This window comes from Lutjanus erythropterus, chromosome 8 (genome assembly GCF_056507025.1).
Source record: "Lutjanus erythropterus isolate fLutEry1 chromosome 8, fLutEry1.hap2, whole genome shotgun sequence".
Taxonomy (NCBI): domain Eukaryota; kingdom Metazoa; phylum Chordata; class Actinopteri; order Lutjaniformes; family Lutjanidae; genus Lutjanus; species Lutjanus erythropterus.
In genome coordinates, this window is record NC_139324.1 from 16,533,091 (window position 1) to 16,546,237 (window position 13,147).

Below are 13,147 nucleotides of genomic sequence, written 5' to 3' on the forward strand. Positions count from 1 at the left end.
AGAAGGCAGGAGGAAAGTGGTGGCCAGTGAAACATAAACAACTTAGTGTGAGGATGATTGCTCTCAATTAGTTAAAAGCATAAAATTACAGAAGTGACATACGGCAGGGCCAAAACAACAATTCTGTCTTTCTGAGTATTTGTTGTTCATGTAAAAACATCAACAGTAACGTGCAGGAAACTAAAAACAGTAATTTACTGGAATCTTTGTACCAGATCAATAAATAGTTCAGCACATAACCCCACTTAAATTGACAATGACATTGACATTTTTACATTACATGCAGTATTTCGTGAACTAGACCCCAAGATACTTGAACTCCCCTTCTTGGGGCAGCAGTTCACTCCCCACCTGGAGGCAGAAGTCCACCATCTTCTGGTAGAGAACCATGGCCTCAGACTTGGAGGTGCTGATTCTCAACCTGGTTGCTTCATGTTCAGCTGCAAGCCACCCAAATATGTGCTAAAGGTCATCTGAGAAAGCCAACAGAACAACATCATCTGCAAAAAGCAAAGAGACAATTCTGAGGCTCCCAACCGGACACTCTTCTCACCCTAGCTGTGCCTTAAGATCCTGACAATGAATGTCACAAATGGTATTGGGGTCCAGTGGCAACCCTAGCGGCGCTTGACTTAGCGCTGAGAACGTGGACACAACTCTCACTTTGATTATACAGAGACAGGATGGCTCATACCAATAACCTCACTACCCCATACTTCCGCAGTATCACACAGGATCCCCCAAGGGACATGATCATAAGCCACCTTCAAGTCCACAAAACACATGTAAATCAGATGGTTGGACTACAATGACCCCCCCAGTAACCCTGCAAGGGTAAAGAGCCAGTCCACTATTCCACAGCCGGGGCAGAATCCGCATTGCTCCTCCTGAATTTGGAGTTCGACAATCAGTCGGAGCCTCCTTCCTATCACCCTGGAGTAAACTTTCCAAGGGACACTGAGCGGTGGAACACACCCCTCGGCCCCCATTTTAAAAATGGGAACCACTGGCCCAGTCTTTTTACCAGTCAAGCTACATTCCAACCCTCACCTCTAGTCATAAGCTTTAGGTAGTGAATGAAAGAATAACATTCTTGAGATTCATTCGAAAAGTGGCTCAGCCTTAGAGAGGAGCTAGTTGAAGTGGTACAGGCTTTAGTGCGTTGGTGGGAGGTTGGACGGACAGAGGGACGGATGGATGGATGAGCAGACAGATGAAGTATTTCCCCTAGAATTTTTTTCAGGCCTGGTGGTGCACACCCAAAAAAAACCCTCAACAGACATCTAGGATGCCTCCTGGACAACTTACTTTGGAGGTTTTCTAGACATGTCCAACTGGGAGGACACCCCGGGTTAGACCCAGAACACCTCTGGGTCCCCCAGGAGGAGCGTGAATGCGTTGCTGGGAGAGGGACATCTGGAATTCCCTGCTTAGCCTGCTGCCACCATGACCCGACCCTGTATGAAAGAAAGAGAATGGATGGATGATTTTGGTCAGCTGCCACAGCAGGAGGTCAGCTAGTTATATTTGCGATCAAAATCTGCACAAAAATAAGCTGTGTAACCAATGACCTTTGCAAAACATTAGCATTAGCACATTAGCATGAACACAGTGTGCATGATTTATTGCTGCACTTTATCTTCCTTGGCTTGAGGAAAAAAGTTAACACTGGCATCATGATATGGACATTTTGCCACACAGAAAACTCAGAACAAAAATTAATGAAAAACATTAATATATTTGGTTGTCCATCCTTCACACAACCTGCATCCCATAGTGTTTTAAAAAAGTGTTTGTTTTTGTTAGTGTGGCCTACCTCTACAGTTACATGGATTAAACAGACAAAGTAACTTTAAAGTTTTGACAAAAACTTGAAAATTGGTGAGCTTTAGAGGTGCTGGTCGGTGGATTTATTACCCAGGCCAAGCCAGATGTTTATCCCCGTTTCCAGTAGCTGGCTATAGTTCCGGATTTACAGTACAGACATGAGAGTCACATTATTCAGTCTGATATTATGCCTCAAATTAAACTTGTTCAGAGTAAAATAAATATTCAGTCTTATACTGTTTATTCGAATGGAAACATGGGATGCAATAGCTTCACCTTCCAATGCAGCCCCCCATGTTTTAGCAATTTTCTTAATAAGCAATATTATCTTGAAAGTAACAAATACTCTGCATGTGGAAGAGAAAATTACTCAATTAAAACGATTTGCATTCAAAACTATAATATTTTATGTCACTGGTGCTATTTGAACCAGTTTTGATAAAAGAAATAAGATTTTATGACTTCATGGGTATGTTATTATGACTTCTAACAGTGTGCATCATCATAATATAGAGGGTGCATTTGTGGTTGCCATGGCAACCTTGCAGTGTTCCCAGCGACAGTGACAGATATAAGGTGAACCTGAACTAGCTGAGCCAACCAGGTAAATGCTGCATTCATACACAACATAACTCATCCATACCCAAGCTAGGCATCTGGGGAGATGGAGAGGAGATAATAGAGAAGATAAATGAATGTAGAGACAGAGGGAGAGGAGAAAAGAGGGGGGAGGAGAAACGACAGAGCTCTGAAGAGGGCGAGAGGAAGAGTATGATGGAGAGGGGAGTAAGTGATATGAGTAAACTGAAGCCTTTTGTTTTGAAAATGCCCCCATCCATGTCCAGGTTTGTCACAAGTCCCACTATGGACGACAGCCAAAGTGCAGAGCTGTGTCATTGCTGCGCTGCTCCAAAGAGATGAACCTAATTTCTCATCTTCTCCTTTCTCTTCGTGTGTCTCTGCACTGTGCCCTCTCATTTTTTTCAAAGTCATTATGATCCTCATGTCTCTTCCCCCTGAAGACTGATGTGGCTTCGCTCTGAGCTGAGCTCTGAAAGTGCTGGTGATTGTCCAGCCTCCTAGCAAATGTAAACGTGTCCTATAAGTGCCTCATCCTATGAGTTTAAAAGCGATAGTTTGGATTGTTTGATGTAGGGTTGGATGAGGTACTTATTGATAGTCAGTATATTAGCTACAGTAGATCACAGTCAGCATGCCTCCAGTTTGTAGAAGCAGAGAGGAGTACCAGCACAGACACTAAGCAATGAACTGCCATTTACAATTTTAACCACTTAAAAAGGTCCACCTAAAAGGACCAATATCAGTTTAGGTATATTCTATATTTAAAATATTATCACTGCTTTACTTTGCCATTAGACAGACTTTTCCAATGGGAAACCACCATTATACTGGTCAAATATTGATCTCTCCAATTCAGTCAACCTCCTCAGGTGAAGCAAGGTGAAGCAGTGAAAATATTTTAAATATATTGTACACTTAAACTGATGATAATTTTTTTAAGTGAGCCATTTTAAGTGGCTTAAATACATGTTGTTGCTGACCCTGTCACAGCAGTTCATTGCTTAATTTCCATGCTGGTGTCCCTTTCTGCTTCTCCCAACTAGGGACGTGCAACCAGCGTCTACTGTAGGCAATACACTGACTATCAATAACTACCTCAACTTCACTTCAAGTAATTCAAACTCCCTTTATCAGGCAAACAACGAAGCGAACAGACAGTGTTTGAGTCCAGAAATAAGTCAGTCTCTTCATAAGACATGAAACATGGTAGTCTCAGCAGTTCTAAATATTTTGTGGTCTGTGTGTGTCGTTCTCAGCAGAGCTCATGTATACGGTGGAGCTGGCAGGAGGGCTGGGAGCAATCCTGCTGCTACTCATCTTCCTCATCTCCCTCTACAAATGCTACAAGATAGAGCTGATGCTTTTCTATAGGAGGCACTTCGGCAGCGAGGATGTGGATGGAGGTAAAGACAGCACAAAGCATCACAAAGAAATCTTCTCTCTGTTCCTGCCTGGAGCCCTTTAACCTCCAACTTGTTTCTCACTTTTTCACCTCACCGTTCTTATCCAAAGTCAATGTCAGGAAACAAGTACAGATGACTGTGTGCATGTGTGGGTTTGTTTTCATGAGTGTGAGTATGTTCTGTCTTTTTACCTATGTGCATGAGGTTTTGTATGTGTGTGTGTGGTGTGTATTCTGTCAGAGCCTCTATCCATAACAGACTCCTGGTAGATACAAATGTCTTCTCCAGTCCTATCTCAGTGACAGCAGCCCATTTCCACTTTCTCTCTCTGTGTATATGCTGCAGCAGTGCCTGCATAGGGAAGAGAGGAGACAGATTTTCAATTTGTTGCCCATTTAAAAAGAGATCAGTCTCAATATGTCATGGAATGATGCCCACCCTCTGCCGTTGAAGGCCAGATAGTGGGACAAGGGGACAGGGAAAGCTTGAAGCTCCTTCCCAAAGCAACAAATAGGGGCGTAAACAGCCTGAAATTGGAGGGCAACTTGTGGTTTCCTCTACGGAACATAGTTAACTTTTGCTTCAATTAAGGATTCATCTGTTCGTGTCCCAGTATCTTCCCTTTTTGCTTTGTATTTTGAGTCTGTCATGCTTTCTCTTCAAAATTTCTGGAAAGACTGAACTCATTTTTGAATAATTTGGATCGTTTCTACAGTAGCATGAATTATCTATTATACACTGTTTTGTTGACTCAAACTTCCACATGATTAAGTCATACCGTCAGGGACTACCAATACAAGCTGTTTTTGATTTTCCAAGTTTGCTAGGTGGTTAATTTGCAAGGTTGGTTGCTAATTTGAAAGCCTTGTTTGATGTTTGGATCCTATCGAGCGCAGCCATGGCCTTTCCAGTGAGTTTCAAAGCTGCGCGTGCTCCTCAAAGAGTTTGTGAAAAAGCCCCTCTTCCCTTTTTGAATGGCCTATACTCCAGTTTCTACAGAGCATAATGACTAGGACTTGCTGAACATGTCACCAGTGCTGTTTTTTTTCCCATCTTCTATTTTCTGCCTTTTCAGTTCTTCCCTCTGTCTTCTGGGAAATCATTTTGAGGTGGAAAGAGGGTGTTGCTTTAGTCTTGAGCAGGGTATTTTTGTATCTATCCCAATTTCTCATATACACAAATGGCCAAAGGTATTGGACACAACTGTACAAATGCTCTTGTGTACATTTGGTGTGTGCCTGTTTTTGATCTAGGCCACTTTGTTCCAATTAAGGATGCTACAGCACGGTCTGGAGATGTAGGCTATTTTTCTTGTTTCAACATGACAGTGTCGCTGTGCACAGAGCAGAATCCAGAAAGAAGTGGTTAGCTGACTTTGTATGGAAGAACTTGAGTGGTCTGCAATAGGGGTCAGCTTCACCCCCGCCAATGGCCTTGTGGCAGCCACAAGCCCTCCCAGAAGAGTAGACGCTGTTAAAGCAGCATTTTGATTGAAATTTCAGTAGTTTGTGTGTTTAGACCAGGCAGCAGGCTGTTCACATACTTTTGTCCATCCAGTCTATATGTGTACAAGTTTTTCATTGTGCCATGAGGACTCAAGTTACATCTGTCATTTGAGATGCATGTCAATACGTCTTGTGTACCTTCATGAGGTTCTACCTTTAGTTGTTCTCTGTTTTTCAGAAAACAAAGATTACGATGCATACCTGTCCTACACCAAAGTGGACCCTGACCAGTGGAGTCAGGAGACCAGGGAGGAGGAACGCTTCGCCCTGGAGATCCTTCCTGATGTCCTGGAGAAACATTACGGCTATAAGCTCTTCATCCCAGATCGTGACCTCATTCCAACCGGAAGTAAGCCGTGTGACTGTCTGTGTACATGCTTGTTCATGTAACATACTGAATTGGAGTGTGAGGGCATTTACAGTTGCTCGTATACTGTAGCTGCTGCAGTGTTTGCCATATTTGTTCCACTTTGTCATTCACCAGCAAGGACCACGCCACAACAGTGTGACTTAATGAAGTGAGTTTTGGTTTTTCGATGTTGACGATACATGAAAGGATGTAAAGAAGTGGATGAATGTAGAGGAGACTTAGTGTGGAGAATCCATCACAGGTGTTGACTCACCCAAATGAATTTCAGGGCTCCCAAAAGAGTCAACAGGTTCAAATGCTGTGGCTGCTGTAGAATCTGCAGAAAGAATGACTGGAATAGTGTTCTGAGGATGCCAGAAATGTGGAGGACTTGGTGAAAACGCTCATGTAACCAGAATCTAGTGGCCCCTTTCCCTGTTTTGGTGAGAAAGAGTGGGTCTCGAGGTGAGGCCTTAGCAGCATACCTGATGTATTTGGTCAGCAGCTCCTATGTCTGTGAAGATTCTCAGTCATTCAGATCATTGCCTTTTGGATGAGAGGTTAAATGTCTTGAAGAACCCTTGCGCAAGTCCAGTTATACAGCTTCTAGAGAGCAGCTAATATGGGCTGAGACAGAACAGAACATAGGTGGAAAATGTAGATGGGGAGTGATGGGGGAGCCTGTTAGGTTTTCTTCTCCAGACTATGAATATGAGATAGTCAGAAGAAGGAATGACAATGTCAGATACACAGAGATGAGGAGAGGAACTATAGGTAGATGTTGTTGGGAAATTCAAAGCACCACAGCTCCCACTGCTATGTCTATGGTGACTGCAGTTCTTGGCTCTCATAGATAGAGGAGAGGAAACTTGAGATTGATCTGGTGTTGGAGAGATCTTCTGAGGCAAGCACAAGCATCTCTCCTGGGAAGTTTGGCTGCGCCTTGACTGCAGTGGAATCTCTTGGATGGAGGAGAATCACCTTCAAAAGCGATTTAGATTGATGCAATTCTGTTAAGCAATAAGAAGAGAAGAGCTATAGGTTTGACAGGTGAATAGAGGTGTGGTTGTGGCGTGGCCCTGCTCCCAAAACCTGAGAGCCTGTTGTTAACTTCATTAGTTTACAGTGTTCGTTGTGTGTAGTTTGTCTTCAGTTTTGTTTTTCACTGTCACTGTCTTGTGTTTCAATGTTTTGTGCTGTTTGGGCAGATTCAAGCAGAGTACATTCACACTCACAAATGATGGGTGGATGATTGTCCCAAATGTCCAAATAAGGGAAGAAGGACCAGGCAATACTCAATAACAATACTCAATAACAATAACAATACTGTCAACAAGAACCTTTTTTTCTTGTATCCTTGCAAATCTCTCTTGATAAGAGTTGAAGATCATAAAATTTCACATTGGCTGTTCTCATGCTTTGTACAACATATATGGACATACAGTACACAGTGTGTACCAGGAGCTGATGTATTGAACAAATTTATCATCCTCCCTGGTTTTCATCCATGCATTAATAAATCCATGAAAATTCTGTCTGAACATATTCTCATGCGTGCTAACTCTGCTTAGTAGTCCGCCTGTGCCAGTGGTACGCAGTGTGCTCTAGTTAGTAGTGATGCTGTGTGTTTGTACTGTAGGCTTCATGTAGAACAGATAAAACGCAAACACATCCTAGTTGGTCCAGACAGAATTAAACATCAGTGGGAAATGTGTGAAGGCTCTGAGCGCTGCTGACTGAGCCGCCTCTTTCCTTTAATCAAAAGAAAATTGCCGCCAGCATCAGTGCCAAGCAAAATCATTGTAGATGAATGTCCAATCAGGGAAACACGGTATGTGATTAATTATATGTGAAATAAAAAGATGAGTGAGAGGAGATGCGGCCAACTTCTGCAACTGTGTTGAGCATGTTTCTGTGTCTGTGCTGTGTTCTGCCTGTGACCTGAATGTTAAAATGTTTATGTTTAGGTCTCACCAATGAGCATTACCAGGATGACACACGACTCTTTGGAGGTACTCGCCCTCAGTCTTTTCCTCTTGTATCAGCTGCTGTCATTTACCTGCTCCTACAAAAATTCAAAGAGATGTGGCGCTGTTGTGTGATCTGAAACATCAGGCCCAGTTCAAAAGGCAGCGACTCAGACTGTGCAGCTTTTTCAAACATTGCCATTTTGTGCAGCACTTAACTTTGTCTGTGCGTCTGCCGTTCATATTATTGGCCACAATTAGGGTTGGGTATTGTTAAGGCCTTTTCTGTTAACGGTGCTAGGAAGGTACTTTTAATACAGTATTAGTTACTAAATGGTACATGAAAACTCAAAAAAAAGAAACACAAAATGATAGTCAACAACATAAAAGAACACTAAGGCTAATTTGGACTTGAAATTGAACAATATATAACCTGTTAATGGTCTAAATTTACTTAAATGTATATAAACATAAACATTCAAATTTAAATAGCAAATTTGCATAATGAATAAGACCTACCCCAACTGCAATAACTTAACACTAGAGTTACAGTACTAATAACAGCAAAATATTTTTTTAGTTTGTATTTGTTGCATTCTAAAAACCCCAGCTTCAAACTTAAGCAATTCTTTTGTAGAAATATGATCATATGAACCTGAGGAAAAGACTACTGTCACCACCGTCAGTGGTCTCCCCATCATAGGTGTAAATGTCGAGTTTCGTGCTGCTTGGCATGTGGTCACACAAGCTGTCAAGCACGTTCAAGGTAGCTACAAGCTAAAAGGAGGCTACCTGCTGCCAGTAATATTTACAGTAATATTAACTAGCAGTATGATGATGCATCAGTAATGTCCGCATTAGCAGGCAACTATTTCAATCAACAGCTCACTTGTGTGGCTTCGAAATGAGGCACACTAATCTGTATTGAGATTCGGTCTAGCGGGTGCTAGTCAAATAGGAATCGCTGCCATATTTACACTGCGTTTTGGTATCCAACCCTAATCACAATGCATATAATAATACATTACACTGCACCAGAACAAAAGACACATATTCAACAGAACAAACACTATACTTTTATAGATGTATCTACACACATATACAGTCCCCATGTCTTCCTCTACACAGTATAAACCACAGACTAAAACTAGTGTAATTAGACCAAATGTTGGAGGTGAACAGCAAAGTAACCACCTGTTGTTGTCTTGTGTTTTCTGTCTGTTGCTGTATTTTCATCCATCATTGTTAAGTGTTGTGGTCCTGTCCTCATTAAGTCATATCTTCAACTCAAAACATACTGGAAGAACATTGCTCTACTATTTTGCCACTTTTGTTTTATGCATTTTGTTCTTTTACCCTTTACCTTGTGTTCCTTACAGCCTACATAGAGGATGTGGCACGCTGTGTAGACCAGAGCAAACGCCTCATCATAGTCATGACGCCCAACTATGTGGTGCGGCGAGGCTGGAGCATCTTTGAGCTGGAGACGCGACTGCGCAACATGCTGGTGACTGGTGAGATCAAAGTCATCCTGATCGAGTGTGCTGAGTTGCGCGGCATCATGAACTACCAGGAGGTGGAGGCTCTCAAGCATACCATTAAAACCCTCACTGTCATCAAGTGGCGCGGCACCAAGAGCAACAAGCTCAACTCCAAGTTCTGGAAGCAGCTGCAGTACGAGATGCCGTTCAGGCGCACAGAGCCCATGCTCACCCACGAGCCGGCGCTGGACGTCAGCGAGCAGGGCCCCTTTGGAGAGCTGCAGACCGTCTCTGCCATCTCCATGGCAGCGGCCACCTCCACCGCCATGGCCACCGCCCACCCCGAGCTGCGCTCCTCTTTCCACAACACCTACCACACCACCATGAGGCAGAAACACTACTACCGCAGCTACGAGTATGACATACCCCCTGGAGGGACCCTGCCACCTCTCTCATCTCTGGGGAACCAGCACACCTACTGCAACATCCCACTGACACTCCTGAACGGACAGAGGCCTCCTGGGAAGAGCCGAGAGCACAGCCTGGAGGAGGCTCACGCTAACAACGCCATGCTCCCTCTGCTGCCAAGAGAAACCAGCATCTCCAGCGTCATCTGGTAATGATGAGCAGACTCAGCATCAGCTGTAGGCAGATCAGTCAGGATCAGGCACGGCTAGGCTCAGTCTGGTAGCTCTTAGGAACACAGTTTATGGTCGTGATTGCGGCGAGAAGTGTTTTGGACCCTTTCGGTTCCAACTGTTGTAAACTGGCAGGAAGTGATGGAGATTCAGCAGGTTTTTGGACACAGTTTCCCTTGTTTTTTCAAGTGGACAGCGCCTCTGTTCCAGAGGATGTTTTCTATGTAATGACAGGAGATAGAATGAAAACACTGTTTCATCAACTAGCGAGACACGGACTCGTAGGAACTCCACATTAAAGAACCACCACACTATGGCTATTGTTCACACACCTGCATACACATACACACACAATTGTGCATACATACAAACAAAAGGAAAACAGGGTCTTGTACATATATTTCAATTTATTTGTAGCATCAGTGTTTTCCTGTTTTGTTCTTTTGTTTGTTCTATTCAATCATGTTTGTTGCCTTCTCTACTGTAGGACTTTGCTTTAACTTGTTATACAGAGTTGTATATTTTGTATTGTTTCCTCTTTTTAGTTTCTTTTTATTCTTATTTCAACGCGCTTGTTTGGAAAGCCAGTATGTCATGTACCTGCGCTGTTGTGTTATTTTTTTTTGTTTGTTTGTTTGTTTGTTTTTAAATCTTTGTGTAGTTTAAGAGAACATTTTTTAACACTTTTGGAATTGCCTGGACATTTCAGGAGCTTCAAGGAGCTGCAACTTCTTTTTGTTTACCTGTAAAAGGTGTATCTAGTTTAAAAGGAGACTCTTTTAAAAAATCATAGAATATGCAAAAAGAAGGAGGAGCTGCAAAAATATACCGTCCTATGGGACCGAGAAGGAGGACCAGTTGGGGGGCCGCACTAGTCCTCTCCAATCAGATAGACCGATAGACTGGCAGATCTCTCTCTAAGGGCACGGTCACACATGTGCGAATGCAGGTGGGTCACCAGCGCCTGCCGAGGCGAACGCACACAGTCAACCACTCACACTACTTTGCTATTGGTTGAGCCTGCAACTTCGCCGGTCAAAGTTGAACTCCACGTGAAGCGAAGACACAAAATTCGCGCATGTGTGGCCGTGCCCTGAAGCTTCATATTTTCTATTGAAACAAACAGCCTTGCTGTTTTAGAGTGATAGTGAAATGCCTCACCTTAAAAAGAAATCTGTAGATTATTTTGAAAAGAATTCTATTTTTATAACAGAAAAGAGTTTGCTTGAGAAGTCATACTTATTTGCATTTCATCAACCATAGCAAGGGGATTTGTGTATAAGTGTTATGCTGGTTTTGTACACTTGCAATGTGGTTCCTGGTTTGTTAAGAGATTAAGGTGGCTTTTGAATCCCACATGAAAAAATATGTCCTCTACTGTTCTAGATTCAAAAGTGAAGCATTTTCAATGTTTTGGTTTTTAAAACATAATATTATTCCCATCCTGATAATTACTTTGGTTCATATGGATAGTTCATGTTTAAGGAAAGAAAAGAATACATTTGTGTTTTGAAAGACTTTTTAAATATATTTGAAGGTGTGATTTTTGAGTATGCATAGCAAATAGATATGTATTCTATATATAATATAGATATTTATATAAATATATAAACACAATTTTCACTTGGAAAGAAATGTCTATCTTTATAGAAACACAATCATTATCAGTTGCCCTTACTTTCTCACTGCACATTAAAAACATTGATTTCCTCTTGATGTTTTCCTTTTGTGTCCAACTTTGACCATTAGTTGGCAGTAATTCATAATATCTGCCTCACACACTGATTACACTCCTTAAACCCACATTGACAGTCAGATTAATGGCATGTTTACCACTCCTATTGACTTCTTAGACAACAGCAAGTGTGTCAATTTGAATCAGACATCCCGCTTTAAGATCTGGCTCAAGGAAAGTGGACATCATGTCTTCATATGCTGTTGAAGTGCCTCTAAACACTGCTGAACTAAACTCAGCCTTTTTCTCCCCATATACTCTTTATGAGTAATTTTCTTAATAACTACAGTTTATAAAGATGGTTCTTTTTTTTTTTTCAAACACTGAATACAAGAAAGAGTCCTAAAATCCAGAAATGGGATGAATATTAGCCCTTCCGGTTCCCTCATCTCAAAGTCAATTGTTTTCCTTAATGAGTTTTTGGTTGGATGCCCGAAAAAAAGGTCTGTGGTTATGACAAGCTGAAGAGATTTTCACATTTTGTTCTGCAATATAAAATGCATCAGTAAATACCCCACTCATGAATTTTAGGATTTTGTATGTCTTAAGAAAGGCTGATAAGTGGCTAAATCTGATGTTGTCAACGACGGCAAATGTCGAACACTCGTCACTTGGTGGTGGTGACGTTGAGTTATGCAGCCCTGGTGTTGTTTGTTTACAGCATAAAGTTAACTTTTTACCTCTGGTGATTGCATTTACACTTCAAAAATCATAAAATGTTGTTTGTGAGGATTAACTTGCAGAACAATATATGTAAGTATCATAAACCTTTGTTGCCACAGAGCTTATTTGCAGCACTAATCAAATATCCAATGGAAAAATCCAATTACCTTTTTGTGGAGGGAAAAAGGGTGATGCAAACTTGCAAGTTTGCCTACGAAAAATGCATCATCCATGCAGCACTCTATACTAGCCTATAAAGAGATCTCTTCTTTACACACTTCCAATGGAAGAGATGGGGAAAAATCCACATCAGTCAAACTCCATGACTGAAAACTCCATGATGGACAATACAAAGAAGAAATATTATACCAAAAGGACTTTGATTTTGGTAGATACAGATTTCAGACTTCATGCATATCATATTATCAAATCAATATGTCAGTTCAATAGAAATTCTGGATCTGTTTGAAACTGTTTGGGGGGTCTCCCAGGCCTTGTAGTCTAGAACACTTACCATGTAATCGTCATCTCCCTGGTTTGTTACCGACTGGGGACTTTGGCTGCATGGTATCACTCTTGTTCCCCTTGTCTCCTGTCTATTTGTCCTGTCAGATAGCGGCAGAAATGCCAGAGATAACCCTTTAAAAGAAAGTGCTGATATAAGAAACATTTTGGCTTACAGCCAACAAGTCTGATTTGATACCTGACTTTTGCTTGGCAACCTAAACACAACAATGGTTGAAGGCTGCCAAACAGTGCCATCTCCTGGGGATTCACAATATCTACAAGCGATGTTTGTGATTGAACACTTGTAAACACAGAAACAGAAAGCCAATTTACTGACTATGCTGACAGTCCCAGGTGAGAACACAGAAAAATAGAAACTGGGGCAGAGGAAAAAGACAGGGCCTAGAGTTGTCACGATACCAGAATTTTAAACTTCGATACACTAGTATATAAAAAAACAATACTCGATGCCCTTTGATACCATGGCAAA

At 41.9% G+C, this 13,147-nt stretch overlaps 1 protein-coding gene across 4 annotated transcripts in view; it reads left to right on the forward strand.

Annotated features, from left to right (window-relative positions):
• The window catches only part of il1rapl1a (interleukin 1 receptor accessory protein-like 1a), a 238,661-nt gene extending 227,199 nt beyond the window's left edge, over positions 1-11,462 (forward strand). The window contains exons 9-12 of one of the 4 annotated variants that reach the window (XM_084724694.1): positions 3,669-3,812; positions 5,496-5,666; positions 7,634-7,678; positions 9,013-11,462. In XM_084724694.1, coding sequence (XP_084580820.1) covers positions 3,669-3,812; positions 5,496-5,666; positions 7,634-7,678; positions 9,013-9,734 — 1,082 coding nt within the window. In that variant the 3' untranslated portion in view covers positions 9,735-11,462. Of the gene's footprint in view, positions 1-3,665; positions 3,813-5,495; positions 5,667-7,633; positions 7,679-9,012 lie in introns of all 4 variants that reach the window. The other 3 variants (XM_084724693.1, XM_084724696.1, XM_084724695.1) reach the window with 3 other exon arrangements.
• The last annotated feature ends 1,685 nt before the right edge of the window (positions 11,463-13,147 follow it).